Source organism: Trachypithecus francoisi, unplaced genomic scaffold, assembly GCF_009764315.1.
Source record: "Trachypithecus francoisi isolate TF-2019V2 unplaced genomic scaffold, Tfra_2.0 Lachesis_group20, whole genome shotgun sequence".
Taxonomy (NCBI): domain Eukaryota; kingdom Metazoa; phylum Chordata; class Mammalia; order Primates; family Cercopithecidae; genus Trachypithecus; species Trachypithecus francoisi.
In genome coordinates, this window is record NW_022681466.1 from 9,518,059 (window position 1) to 9,530,674 (window position 12,616).

Consider the following 12,616-nt stretch of genomic DNA (forward strand, 5'->3'; position numbering starts at 1 on the left):
CTAATCTGTCTGCAGCTCCTTCTAGCACTCCAGTTCCTGGCATTAAGGTCAGGTGTGCCTGAGATGCTTTAAATATTTGTTCTTTTAATTTTGCAATATCCAAAAACAAGTTTGTAGAGTGTTCTTCTAGATGCTTTTTTATTCTTTCCCAAATTTTGATCTTATTAAGAGCTATTAATAGTTTCCACAAATCCTTATGTTTAGCTCCTACAACGGGCCATATCATTTGAGGTTGAGGTGCCACTATACCGCCATTGTTCCAGATAATAGGAACTTTTGCCATACTTCTTATCATTTCTACCCTCTGACCATTTTGTTCAGATCAGCTGAGCATAGTGTGGCCGAGGCACGCAGACTGAGAGGTGCAATTCAAGCTAAACATCCCCTTGGGGGACCAATTAATGATGATTCCATAGGAATCGGTGTGCAGCGCCTCTGCCTGTTCTGCATGTCCCTATCAGCTTTTTTGTCAAAGCCATTTCACAAGTCTCTAGGACGTTCCAAATTGTCCCACATTTTCCCATCTTTTTCTGAGCCTTGAGTTCCAACCTCTGCCTGTTACCCAGTTCCAAAGTTGCTTCCACATTTTCAGTATCTTTTCAGCAGCACCCTACTCTACTGGTACCAGTTTACTTTATTAGTCCATTTTCATGCTGCTGGTAAAGACATACCCAAGATGAGGCAATTTACAAAAGAGGTTTGTTGGACTTATAACTCCACGTGGCTGGGGAGGCCTCATAGTCATGGCAGAAGGTGAAAGGCACATCTCACATGGTGGCAGACAAGAGAACAGAAGAGAGCTTGTACAGAGAAACTCCAGTTTTTTAAACCGTCAGATCTTGTGAGACTATCACGAGAACAGCGCAGGAAAGACGTGCCCCCATGATTCAATTACCTCCCACCACGTTCCTCCCACAAAACGTGGGAATCATGGGAGTTACGATTCAAGATGAGATTTGAGTGGGGACACAGCCAAACCATATCAGATAGTTTGAAAGTAACAGTTTCTGCCTTTTAGCAGCAGCCTTTAGGGATTTGCTCTGTTGTATTAACCAGAAGAACCTGGGAGCACTGAGTCCACACCAGGTCTGGGGACAGGCAGAGGTGGAGACCAGAGCTTTCCTGGAGATTGTCAGGCCTCTCATCACCCTTGTCTCTCCTGGCACAGATGGGAAAACATGGGTCTCCTGGGCTGGCAGGAAAATCCAAGAAGTCAGAGTCACCACGGGGAAGTGGGAAGGGGGTCTGCAGGGACTGTGAGGTTTTAGTTTACCAAAGAAAGCATGGACCTCCCAGGCTGAGAAAGGCTGTCCTAGATCATGTGGTGATGGCCCGTGCTGTCCCACACTTCAGCACAGTAAGAGGTGGGAGGCCACACTGTCCGCTGGCACGGGGCCTTGTCTACCAGGTTCTCCCCTCTTGTTGCAGGTTCTGCCTGGAGCACCGACGCCTCGGGAAGAACCAGCAGCTGGCTCGTTCTTCGAAACCTCACTCCCCAGGTGCAGTATGGTGCCCCTGTGTCGCTGAGCGTGATCCAAGGAGGGTTCCCTCTTGGCTCTGGATGCAGATGAGGCTGTCTGGTGGGGTGGGATAGTGGGGGGTTCTGGGTCAGGGTCCAGAGATGATGCTGCACGGGAGGAGATGAGCAAGTGCCAGGCTTGGCTCCAGCAGCAGCAGCAGATGGGGCCCAGGGGCCTCTTGTAACTATGTTCTTGGTGAATTGTTTGTTTACCCACTAGAGGCTGGAAAAGTGTGCTCTGTAAAAAGAATTGTTTATCTTACAACTACCCATTCAAGACTGGTTGGGCCTGGCCGGTCGCAGTAGCTCACGCCTGTAATCCCAGCACTTTGGGAGGTTGAGGCCAGGGATCACCTGAGCCCAAGAGTTGGAGACCAGCCTGGGCAACATAGCAAGACCCCATGTGTGTATTTTTATAACATTTTTTAAAAGAGTGGTTTGGCCACATCAGACTGTGGGTCTAGCCAGTCCCTTCCCGGGACCCAGGCCACACCCACCTACACATCTCCCAAGTCTGTTGTGAGCAGCTGGACCCAGGTGCCTTTTGCAAACCAGGGGCTCTGTGTGACGTGCTCTGGTGAAAGGAGAGCTGAACTCAAAATGGGGTTTTTCTCCTTCCTCTGATTAGCCTAACTCATAAAATATAACTGAAACATCCAAGATTTTAGTTACACATTTGGCCACAGAGATACAGAATGTTAACATTGTAAAATCACATATTATTAAAGCCTTTTAAAGAAAAACATTTTCCTAGTGTTTAGTGTATCCAGTTTCATGTTTTTTCTTTGGAGGGCTGTAGTGAAAGAAATCAGAAGAAAGCTCATTCGTGCTCCTGTGCTTCCTCTGTCAGATTGATGGTTCTACACTGCGGACATTGTGTTTGCAACATGGGCCTCTCATCACATTCCACCTGAATCTGACTCAAGGCAATGCCGTGGTCCGGTATAGCTCCAAGGAGGAGGCTGCCAAGGCCCAGAAGTCTCTGCACATGTATGTTTCCTCACAGCCACCTCAGCGCTCCAAGTAGCTCCACATCCCCCAGAGCATTAGGTTAGGGGTGTTGTAGGGGTGTCCTGAGCCGCCATAGCAGCATTCCACAGGCTGGCCACCCTCCCACTTCTGGAGGCCGGAGGTCTGACACCCAAGATGAAGGTGTGGGCAGGGCTGGTTTCTCCTGAGGCCTCTCTCCTTGGCTGTAGACAGCTGCCCTCTCCCTCTGTTCTTACATGGTCGTCTCTTTGTGCATGTCGGTGCCCTGATCTCTCCTTATAAGGACACCAGTCATGTTGGACTAGGGCCCACCCATGTGACCTCATGTAACTAACTTAATGACCTCTTTAAAGACCCCATCTCCAAACACAGTCACATGGGGAGGTACTGGGGGTTAGGACTTCAGCCAAGGAATTGGGGGAAGGTGACACAGGTCGGTTCCTCACAGGTATCTTGAGACTTATTATTGGTTTTTTCTGCTGCTGAGCTGCTGTGTCTACTCCCCTCTCCCTGTGACACATTCCTACACAGGGCCCAGCAGCGGTCCTCACAGCCAACCCTTCACCCTAACGAGAGGTCGCTTTTGATAGAAGTATGAGTAGACCTGATCAGTAACATCACTTAAGACATGGAACCTAGAAATTAGTCATTCCTGTTTTTAGCCCAGGATGCAAATGACACTGACCCTAAATGAGCCCACATTTAATGGTGTATTCATGCACTTGAAGATGTACTCTGTGTACCAGTACGGCGTTGCTGCTAGAAGTCTGAACTGAGTAAAACCTTCACAGTCTGGGTTTGGAAATAGCAGTGGCAAAACAAAAGCCACACGATGGCTTCCAGTAGCCTTTCCCAATACAGAGACAGAAAGCCAGTGCCACGAACTTAGCAGGCCTTGGGGTGGCCCTGCTCACGTGCCCCATCTTGCTGTTGCAGGTGCGTCCTGGGAAACACTACCATCCTGGCCGAGTTCGCTGGCGAAGAAGAAGTGAATCGCTTCTTAGCCCAAGGCCAGGCGCTGCCACCCACCTCCAGCTGGCAGTCCAGTAGCGCGTCCAGCCAGCCGCGGCTCAGCACAGCGGGCAGCTCCCATGGCCTGGTGCGCAGCGACGCTGGCCACTGGAATGCCCCATGCCTGGGTGGCAAGGGGAGCAGTGAGCTGCTCTGGGGTGGGGTGCCCCAGTACTCCAGCAGCCTGTGGGGCCCGCCCAGCGCCGACGACAGCAGGGTGATCGGCAGCCCCACCCCTCTGACCACCCTGCTGCCTGGGGACCTACTCAGCGGGGAGTCCCTGTAGGAGCATCAGCATCAGGAGAGCCGACCCCTCCCAGCTGGGCGGCCCCACAGACCCGCTGGAACCCAGCAGCGGCCACCCTTTTGAGTACCTCTGTCCAGGACTGAAGACGAACCTTGGCCGCAGTCCTTGCGAACTGTTCGCAAAACAGTGCGGGCTGCGGTGGGTCAGCGTCACATGCTAATGACAGGATGTTCCTCGTAGCTTTTTATTTTGTGTTTCTTATGTTTGTATAGTGTGTTGTCATTTTGTTTTTTTTTTTTTTTTTTAAAGTATAAAAGCTGCTTAGAATAGTTCTATCATGAAGGGCACTTTTCAGATTGTGGGCTGGAAAGGGTTATTTTATCTGTGGGGGAGGGAGGGAGATGTGAAGCCTATTTAAAATGAGCCTGTGACGATTATGCACATTACCAGAGGCGGCCGGTAATCAGGGCAGAGTCTGGTGTGGACCGCCGGGCGCAGAGCGGCTCCGCGGTGGGAGCTGAGCGGAAGGCGTGGGCTGCGATCTGCTCTCTGTTCCCCTGGATCCGCCTATGCACATTACCCTTGTTTCATTACTTTTTCATGTCATTTTTTTATCCCAAAAAATATTTTTTAAAAGTTAAAAAAAGACATATCAAACATGCAAATACTTGAATCCAGCAGGCCAATAGTGAAATGTGAACACTTTCTAATTCTACACTTCCAGGTTGACATCAGTACACAGAAACAGGCTCTAGGAAAAATTTCTAAGTTCATAGCCTCCGTGTGTGTATGTGTGCGTGTTGAAACAAGTGTGTGTGCGTGTGTGGCGCGTGCTCCTGCACGGCGTGCATTTTCTTTGTGTGTGTGTTTGAAAGCGTGTGAGGATTTAACTGTGGGTTTTCCCTTGTATTCAGTATATGCTTTTTTTTTTTTTGGCGCATTGGTCAAACGTTTGTTATTATTAGCTTCTAACTTTGCACTGAGTGTCCTCGCCCTTCCTTTAGCTAATCCTATACATTACAGAGAATTCCTAGGACAGGGCTGGCGACAATTCATGTGTAAATGTTTACTCAAGGACTCTGTGACTGCGTTTAAAAAGTACAGTGTATATCTCTGGAGAAATAATATGTATACCTACCTTTAGCAGCTTTTTATTGTGGACTAATGCAAGAAAATTATTACCAGAGTATTGCACCATTTTTCCATTTGGAATATAAAGTTAAAGAGAAAAAAAAAACTTGTTGAACTGTGGCCATAGATACTTGTAAAGAATGGATGGTTCCGTGGAAGGAACAGAAACAAGCACTTGGGCGTGGGTTGTGACTGCTTTTGGGGGAGCCTGGGGTTTGGGCTCCCACCTGTTTACAGACCTTTTTTTCTCCTTCAGACTTTAAAATTTTAAAAATTTAAAAAGGAATTAAAAAAAAAAAAAAAAGACTTCCGTCGTAAAGAAACCTATTTTCAGAATGCAGATGCGCTCCTTCAGAGCTCTGGACGGGACAGTGCTGTTCCCTCGGCCATCGTCGTGGACTCTGTCGATTGCTTTCGCCCCTTCGTCAAGGTGACAGGCGTTGTGGCCACTGTCTTGCACATGCCGGACGCGCTCTCAGGAAAGCCAGGGCTCCCGAGGGCAGCTCCACACCATTTCATGTATTTTTAAACCCAACTCCTAGCACTGAAGATGTTATTTAAAAAAAAAAAAAAAAAAAAAGACAAAAAAATGAAAAAAAAAGAAAAAGAGGAAAAAAAAAACACAAAGAAGAAAAATACCTAATCTCTAATGTGTAGCAGTTACATATTTACCAAATAATGGACTCAAAAGAAATAGATGTTTGAAGAGTGCTTTATATATTAAAAATTGCTTTATGTTTTAAAAATGATCAATGTTTTGATTGTTTTGCAAGGAAGAAAGACAATGGAATAACATACCCTCAAGTATGTTTTAAAATATATATATATGAACATTGTGCTCCCTGCCTGCTTGATCAGGAAACTTGTGCATTACATTTTTTTTAATTAGCTTTTTAATGGTTTTATCAAAACAAAAAAATACAAAAAAAAAAAGTCCTGCAAGATTGCAGATCCACAAAAGCTGGTTTTATAGAGGATCATGAACTATGCACAAACTGGGTTCAAGACTTTTTTTCTCAAGTTTAGTAGGATATTTAGCAAAACCAACCTTCCTCAGAGTGACTGCATCTCATTGCCATTACATGCGTTCTATATATTTGATGGACATACACACCTGCGTATGTATATCCAATATGTGTGCGTGTGAGCGTGCGTGTGCGTATGTGCGCCCGACATGCCACTTCCCGTGCTGCCGGCGAGCATTGAGTTGTAGAAAAACTCCTGTTGTTTTAAAATTGGGGATGGAAGTCAAGAATATGTTTGTTTGTTTTTGGGTTTTGTTGGGTTTGTTTGAGGCTTTTTTTTGTTTTTGTTTGTTTTGTTTTGGTTTTTTTTTTTTTTGACCTTTTATTTTGAACTTAGTATGTCTGTAACTCTGAGATTAAAAAACAAGTTTGTGGCTCTTAATGTTTTCCTCATAGAATGTGATTGTTGAAGAACATGCATCGAAAGTTGCTTTCGAAAGTACAACGCTTTATTGAATCTTAATAAATTGCAATTTTTTTCTTGGCTGTTCAAAGTAATGTGTTTTTCATTTTTCAAAACAGATACTATGGATGTCTACTTTGTACGCTGCAATGGGGAGAGCTGTCCCGCTGCGTGCATTCCCTCTGTAATTTCCTCAGAGCTCAAATACGTACCTCTCTCATGAGTGAACTCAGACTTCCTGTTGTTTTGCTTTATTCTATCATTTGCTTTGTGGTTTTGCTGTAAATATTGAAATCTTAATCGTTGAGAGGCACAACCAAGCTTTCTAGCTCTCCACCCCCGCAGCCCATCCGAGTCTGTTCATCTGGTAACTTCTGTTTGGGATGGCAGCAAGAAGAGGCTGAGGCCCGCCTGGAGTCCTGGCAGAGGAGTGCCACTCACTTTTGCCTAGGGTCCAGTTTGGGCTTAAAAAATATTCAAAGAGAAGAAGAATGAGGATTTTTTTATTTCCTAGACATTTTATGCATTTATTTTTGTAAAATCACCTTCGCTAACTTTCACCGAGCACTTTGAGCACAGGGGAACTTCGGAAGCAGCACCAGCCTCACCCTAGAATCTCAGTTGGCATAGCTAGAAACTGAGTCCCTTCCTAGGACACTGGCCATGGCCTTCAGGGTGTCCAGTCAGTGCCACCGGTGCGGCATTGGTGTTACAGACAGGCCTCTGAAGACAAACCAAGCACCCGGTGGCCCCTCACTCACACTAAGCAAAGGTCTTTTTTTCTGTCTCCACTGCCTGGGGAAAGGTCAAAGGTGGACCTGCCCACTTTGAGTCAATTCCTTCAAAGAGATGGGACCCGCACCCTGCCACAGGCTGCCCCCCCCCCCAACATGGGGAAGGCGGCGTGCTGCTGGCTCTGACCATCCTCTTTTGGAAATTGAGAAGGAAAGCACTGAGTGGGACCTAATCCGGAAAAGAAATTAAAGACCAGAAAAGGAAACTGGGAATGAAACTCAAGATGCACCTGAACCTGGAAGCGGCAACCCTCAGCTCTGCGTGGAGCCTCAGCGAGAGTTCCTTCTGTGCCTGCGTTACGATGGAGCAAACCGCACCCATGCCTGTGCGCTGGGAGAACAAGGTCAGCGCCCAAGGGCATGCAAAGGATGTGGCAGGCTTCACGGAGGAGGTGACATCTGCCCTGGGAGACCAGGTTGGATTTTGACAGACTGGCAACTTGGGGGACAGACGGGGAGCAGTGTTAGCTAAAGCCCCATGTAGGGACCCCACACAAAGACCTTGTGGGCTTCCAGGGCACCATCTCCACCCATGGGTGGGAAGGAGGCTTGAAGAAAACAGGTTCTTCACCTGCATCTGTGGATATTTGTTAGGTTTATTAATTTTTTTTTTTTTTAATGACAGGTTCAGACCTGCCCTTTGTGGTTTGTGTGTTTAATACAGAGTCTCCGTCTCCCAGGCTGGGGTGCAGTGATGTAATCTTAGCTCACTGCAACCTTGACCTCAAGGCTGAGCTCAAGCGATCTTTCCACCTCAGCCTCCCAAGTAGCTGGGACCACAAGCATGCATGCACCACCCCACTCAGCTCATTTCATTTTTTATTTTTGTAGAGATGGGGTTTCACCATGTTGCCCAGGCTGGTCTCGAACTGCTGGGAATACAGGCATGAGCCATGAGCCACTGTGCCCAGCCTTTTTTTTTTTTTTTAACTATATTGGCAACATCATGGCAGAACGCTAAAGGCTGAAGGCAGCTAGCAGTGTGGCATGCCAAGAAGGCTGTTCCGATGGGGGAGAAGCCAGCAGACGCAGAGGCGTTATGGTGTGCCTCGACTGAGTGTGTGTGCAGTGAAGGGGGAAAACGGAGACAGTGGGGCATCCCAAGAAGATCCTCTGCATGAGTACGGTGTCTACGGATGGACCAAGAAAACCTGCGCAGGATCCAGATGGAAACAAAGCTGCTTAGCTCTGCACACCAGTGCTCAGCGGAGCTGTGGCTGACGGGCTCCTAGTGCAGGACTGGCCCCGAACAGCAGCAAGTGTAGTATGCCTGGCCCCCAGGGCGTCATGAAAACCAGACGCAGACACTCGGGAGGCTGAGGTGGGAGGATCACCTGAGCCCAGGAGGTCGAGGCTACAGTGAGCTGTGATCGTGCCACTGTACTCCAGGATGGGCAACAGAGCAAGACCCCATCTCAAAAAAGCAGAAGCACATTTCCGAAGCCCCCAAGCCCACGGGCATTTGTGACAACCTGGTACTTAGGCCCAAACCAGGGGTTCTCAGCCTTGGCCCATGTTAGAATTATCTGAAATTTTTAAGATAATTCACATCATGCCAGGCGCAGTGGCTCACGCCTGGAATCCCAGCACTTTGGGAGGCCAAGGCGGGCAGATCACGAGGTCAGGAGATTTGAGACCATCCTGGCTAACACAGTGAAACCCCGACTCTACTAAAAATACAAAAAATTAGCTGGGTGTGGTGGTGGGCGCCTGTGGTCCCAGCTACTCGGGAAGCTGAGACAGGAGAATCGCTTGAAGCCAGGAGGCGGAGGTTGCGGTGAGCCAAGATTGTCCCATTGCACTCCAGCCTGGGCAACAAGAGTGAAACTCTGTCCAACCCCCCGAAAAAAAAAAAAAAAAAACATCCAAAATTTTAAAGATAATTCACATCCAAATCAACTCAAAAACAGAATCTCTGGGGGTGGGCCTCAGGCACCAGTGTTTTTTTTGTTTGTGTTGAGACAGGGTCTTGCTGTTGTCCATGCTGGATTCAAAACACCCGGGCTCAGCAGGTGCAGTGGTTCACACCTGTAATCCCAGCACTTCAGGAGGCCGAGGCAGGCAGATCACTTGAGGTCAGGAGATGGAGACCAGCCTGACCACGGTAAAACCCCATCCTAAAAATACAAAGATCAGCCCTGTGTGGTGGCATGCGTCTGTAATCCCAGCTACCTGGGAGGCTGAGGCAGTGAGCCAAGATCGTGCAACTGCACTCCAGTCTGGGCAACAGAGCAAGACTCTCTCAAAAAGCAAATAAACCGAAACTCTTGGGCTCAAGCAATCCTCCACCTCAGCCTCTGGAGCAGCTGCAATTACAGACACGCGCCACCGCCTCAGCAAGTACCAACGTTTTTAAAACCTCCCCAGTGGGTTCTGTTGTGCAGCCAAGGCTGAGAAGCAGTGGCATCGCAGAGTTTTTTGTCATTCAGCCTGAAATAGCACCAGCTTCCCATCCACTCGAACAAGTTTGCAGTTTCCAGGTCTTAGGCTGTTCTCGTCGGGCAAACACCTCAAACGGGTGCCAGGCATGGTACACAGCATACAAACTGTGCTGTGTACAGCAGCCCCATGAGGCGAGGAGCTGGGAGGTCACAGAACATGCCCAGGGCACCCAAGGACACGCTGAAGCCCAGGCCTCCGGCACACAAGGGCTGCTCCGAAGAAACACAGGAAGTCCTCGCTGGAGGGTCTGTGGCCACAAGGTGGGGCCACAGACAGAACCAGTAGGAGATAGAGAGGACAGGCTCACCCAGCCGTAGGGCCTCAGGCTGGACATCCAGTGGGAGTGGACGCTGCCGTCTCGAGGCAGAACTCCCTCTGTGGGAAACCTGGGTTTTTGCTCTTGAAGCTTTCAGCTGATGGGATGAGGCCCACCCACATTCTCAAGGATGATCTTTAGGTGTAATCGACTGTAGTTGTTCACCACATTCCAGCAGCACACGATTGCAGCAACACCTCGGCTCCTGTTGATGAGATCACTGGGCCCCACAGCCTGGCCTGGTTGACACAAACGACTGACTAGCACACACGGTGATTCTCCAGAAATATCTGGGGCAAGTTCTTCCACTTCCCTGCCATACGCAGCTGGTACTGTGCTTTGTGAGGCTGGCAAGATGGGCTCAACAGGTCACAAGCAATGATCATGTTGTCAAGCCAGCGGTGGCAGGCATACGTCCCCAGCCAGAGGGACCGTGATGGTTTGGAGGATGGCGTCTGCACCGATGGGGGCCGGATACCCTAGGTCAGTCACTCTGGACCATCAGTCACTTTCTGGACTGCCCATGCTTCACCCACCAGCGTTCACACCTGAAGACGCTGCCACCGGCGGCCGCCCAGAATCAGCACCAGCTACTTGCTGAGGTCCAGAAGCACCACTTGGCTCAGATCCACCCAGATGGCCAACTCTGTGGGGCTCCGGTGGCAGCACCCAGATGTCTGCAAAGCACAGGAGCATCCCCACGGAACCGGGTGGGCTAGACCCAGTGCGCGGTCTGCTAATAGCCAGTGGCATCTCCACCTGGGTCTGACCCTTTTCTGGGCCCATCACTCTCCAACTGTTTCCCCACCCGGGCTCATTCCCCCAATCCGAAGCGCAGCTCCTGCAGACATGAACCCTGGGCCGTGACGGCCTGGTCCCCGCAGGCCTGGAGCACCGGGGCAGTGACGGCCTCGTCCCCGCAGGCCTGGAGCACCGGGGCCGTGACGGGCTGGTCCCCGCAGGCCTGGAGCACCGGGGCCGTGACGGCCTGGTCCCCGCAGGCCTGGAGCACCGGGGCAGTGACGGCCTCGTCCCCGCAGGCCTGGAGCACCGGGGCCGTGACGGGCTGGTCCCCGCAGGCCTGGAGCACCGGGGCCGTGACGGGCTGGTCCCCGCAGGCCTGGAGCACCGGGGCCGTGACGGGCTGGTCCCCGCAGGCCTGGAGCACCGGGGCCGTGACGGGCTGGTCCCCGCAGGCCTGGAGCACCGGGGCCGTGACGGCCTCGTCCCCGCAGGCCTGGAGCACCGGGGTCGTGACGGCCTCGTCCCCGCAGGCCTGGAGCACTGGGGCTGCACTGGGGCTGTGACAGGCTAGTCCCTGCAGGGCTGGAGCACTCGGGCTGTGACAGGCTGGAGCACTCAGGCTGTGACAGGCTGGTCCCCGCAGGCCTGGAGCAGTGGGGTCACGATGGCCTGGTCCCTGCAGGCCTGGAGCACTGGGGCTGTGACGGCCTGGTCCCCGCAGACCTGGAGCACTGGGGCCGTGACAGGCTGGTCCCCGTAGGCCTGGAGCACTCGGGCTGTGACAGGCTGGTCCCCGCAGGCCTGGAGCACTCGGGCTGTGACAGGCTGGTCCCCGCAGGCCTGGAGCACTCGGGCTGTGACAGGCTGGTCCCCGCAGGCCTGGAGCAGTGGGGTCACGATGGCCTGGTCCCTGCAGGCCTGGAGCACTGGGGCTGTGACGACCTGGTCCCCGCAGACCTGGAGCACTGGGGCCGTGACAGGCTGGTCCCCGTAGGCCTGGAGCACTCGGGCTGTGACAGGCTGGTCCCCGCAGGGCTGGAGCACTCGGGCTGTGACAAGCTGGTCCCCGCAGACCTGGAGCACTGGGGCCGTGACAGGCTGGTCCCCGCAGACCTGGAGCACTGGGGCCGTGACAGGCTGGTCCCCGTAGGCCTGGAGCACTTGGGCTGTGACAGGCTGGTCCCCGCAGGCCTGGAGCACTGGTGTCGTGACGGCCTGGTCCCCGCAGGCCTGGAGCAGTGGGGTCGTGACGGCCTGGTCCCCGCAGGCCTGGAGCAGTGGGGTCGTGACGGCCTGGTCCCCGCAGGCCTGGAGCAGTGGGGTCGTGACGGCCTGGTCCCCGCAGGCCTGGAGCACTGGTGTCGTGACGGCCTGGTCCCCGCAGGCCTGGAGCACTGGGGTTGTGACGGCCTGGTCCCTGCAGGCCTGGAGCACTGGGGTCGTGACGGCCTGGTCCCCGCAGGCCTGGAGCACTGGGGCCGTGATGGGCTGGTCCCCGCAGGCCTGGAGCACTTGGGCAGTGACAGTCTGGTCCCCACAGGCCTGGAGCACTGGGGTCATGATGGGTTGGTCCCCGAATTCCTGTGCCCACCCCCCACAGCCTAGGGTTTTCGGTATCCCACGGGCTCCTCAAACTCAGCCCAGTCAGACTCAGGGTCACCACGCCCCAGCCAACTGCTGGCAGCCAGAAGCAGGGGGGCAGCCAGAAGCAGGGGGGCAGCCAGAAGCAGGGGGGCAGCCAGAAGCAGGGGGGCAGCCAGAAGCAGGGGGGCAGCCAGAAGCAGGGGGGCAGCCAGAAGCAGGGGGGCAGCCAGAAGCAGGGGGGCAGCCAGAAGCAGGGGGGCAGCCAGAAGCAGGGGGCCAGCCCCGCCTCACCAAGCCCTGTTCGCCTCCAAGCCCAGGTGCTGGCTGCCTATGCCTGGGAGGCAACTGTCCCCACAGCTCATTTGCAACTGATATGTCTCCCCTCCAAGTCCCTCTCTAAATGTGCCTCC

At 52.4% G+C, this 12,616-nt stretch overlaps 3 protein-coding genes across 26 annotated transcripts in view; 2 read left to right on the forward strand and 1 right to left on the reverse strand.

Annotated features, from left to right (window-relative positions):
- Positions 1-6,417, forward strand: part of TNRC6C (trinucleotide repeat containing adaptor 6C) — a 156,731-nt gene extending 150,314 nt beyond the window's left edge. For 5 of the 9 annotated variants that reach the window (XM_033182348.1, XM_033182345.1, XM_033182347.1 and 2 more), the window contains 3 exons: positions 1,429-1,499; positions 2,370-2,509; positions 3,446-5,004. In XM_033182348.1, the coding sequence (XP_033038239.1) occupies positions 1,429-1,499; positions 2,370-2,509; positions 3,446-3,806 (572 nt within the window). In that variant the 3' untranslated portion in view covers positions 3,807-5,004. Of the gene's footprint in view, positions 1-1,428; positions 1,500-2,369; positions 2,510-3,445 lie in introns of all 9 variants that reach the window. The other 4 variants (XM_033182343.1, XM_033182342.1, XM_033182341.1 and 1 more) reach the window with 3 other exon arrangements.
- Positions 4,389-5,474, forward strand: LOC117066760. The gene is given in 3 exon segments (XM_033182400.1): positions 4,389-4,589; positions 4,591-4,613; positions 4,616-5,474. Coding segments are annotated over 3 exon segments (483 nt in total). The 5' UTR covers positions 4,389-4,425; the 3' UTR covers positions 4,912-5,474.
- Positions 6,418-7,723: 1,306 nt separating the features above from the next.
- Positions 7,724-12,314, reverse strand: LOC117066759 (calphotin-like). 16 transcript variants are annotated; one of them, XM_033182395.1, is made up of 5 exons: positions 11,838-12,314; positions 11,697-11,759; positions 11,307-11,618; positions 10,813-11,115; positions 7,724-10,734 (listed from the first exon to the last, which is right to left on the reverse strand). In XM_033182395.1, the coding sequence occupies exons 1-5, from the start codon at positions 12,180-12,182 to the stop codon at positions 10,693-10,695; spliced, it is 1,065 nt and encodes a 354-aa protein (XP_033038286.1). In that variant the 5' UTR covers positions 12,183-12,314; the 3' UTR covers positions 7,724-10,692. The 16 variants fall into 16 exon arrangements, with proteins under 16 accessions (XP_033038286.1, XP_033038278.1, XP_033038281.1 ...); XM_033182387.1 differs by having other exon boundaries at positions 11,307-12,125; positions 12,165-12,314; XM_033182390.1 differs by having other exon boundaries at positions 11,307-11,759.
- Between the last annotated feature and the right edge of the window lie 302 nt (positions 12,315-12,616).

Bases quoted from the DNA above. Each gene is read 5' to 3' on its own strand.
- LOC117066759 (XM_033182383.1), bottom strand. From the start codon at position 12,182: ATGACCCCAGTGCTCCAGGCCTGTGGGGACCAGACTGTCACTGCCCAA. The intron at 11,140-11,330 runs GCCGTCACAGCC...TGCGGGGACGAG, and splicing joins TCCAGGTCTGCGGGGACCAG to GCCGTCACGACCCCGGTGCT. The intron at 10,735-10,812 runs GTGCTCCAGGCC...GTCACGGCCCAG, and splicing joins ACCAGCCCGTCACGGCCCCG to GGTTCATGTCTGCAGGAGCT.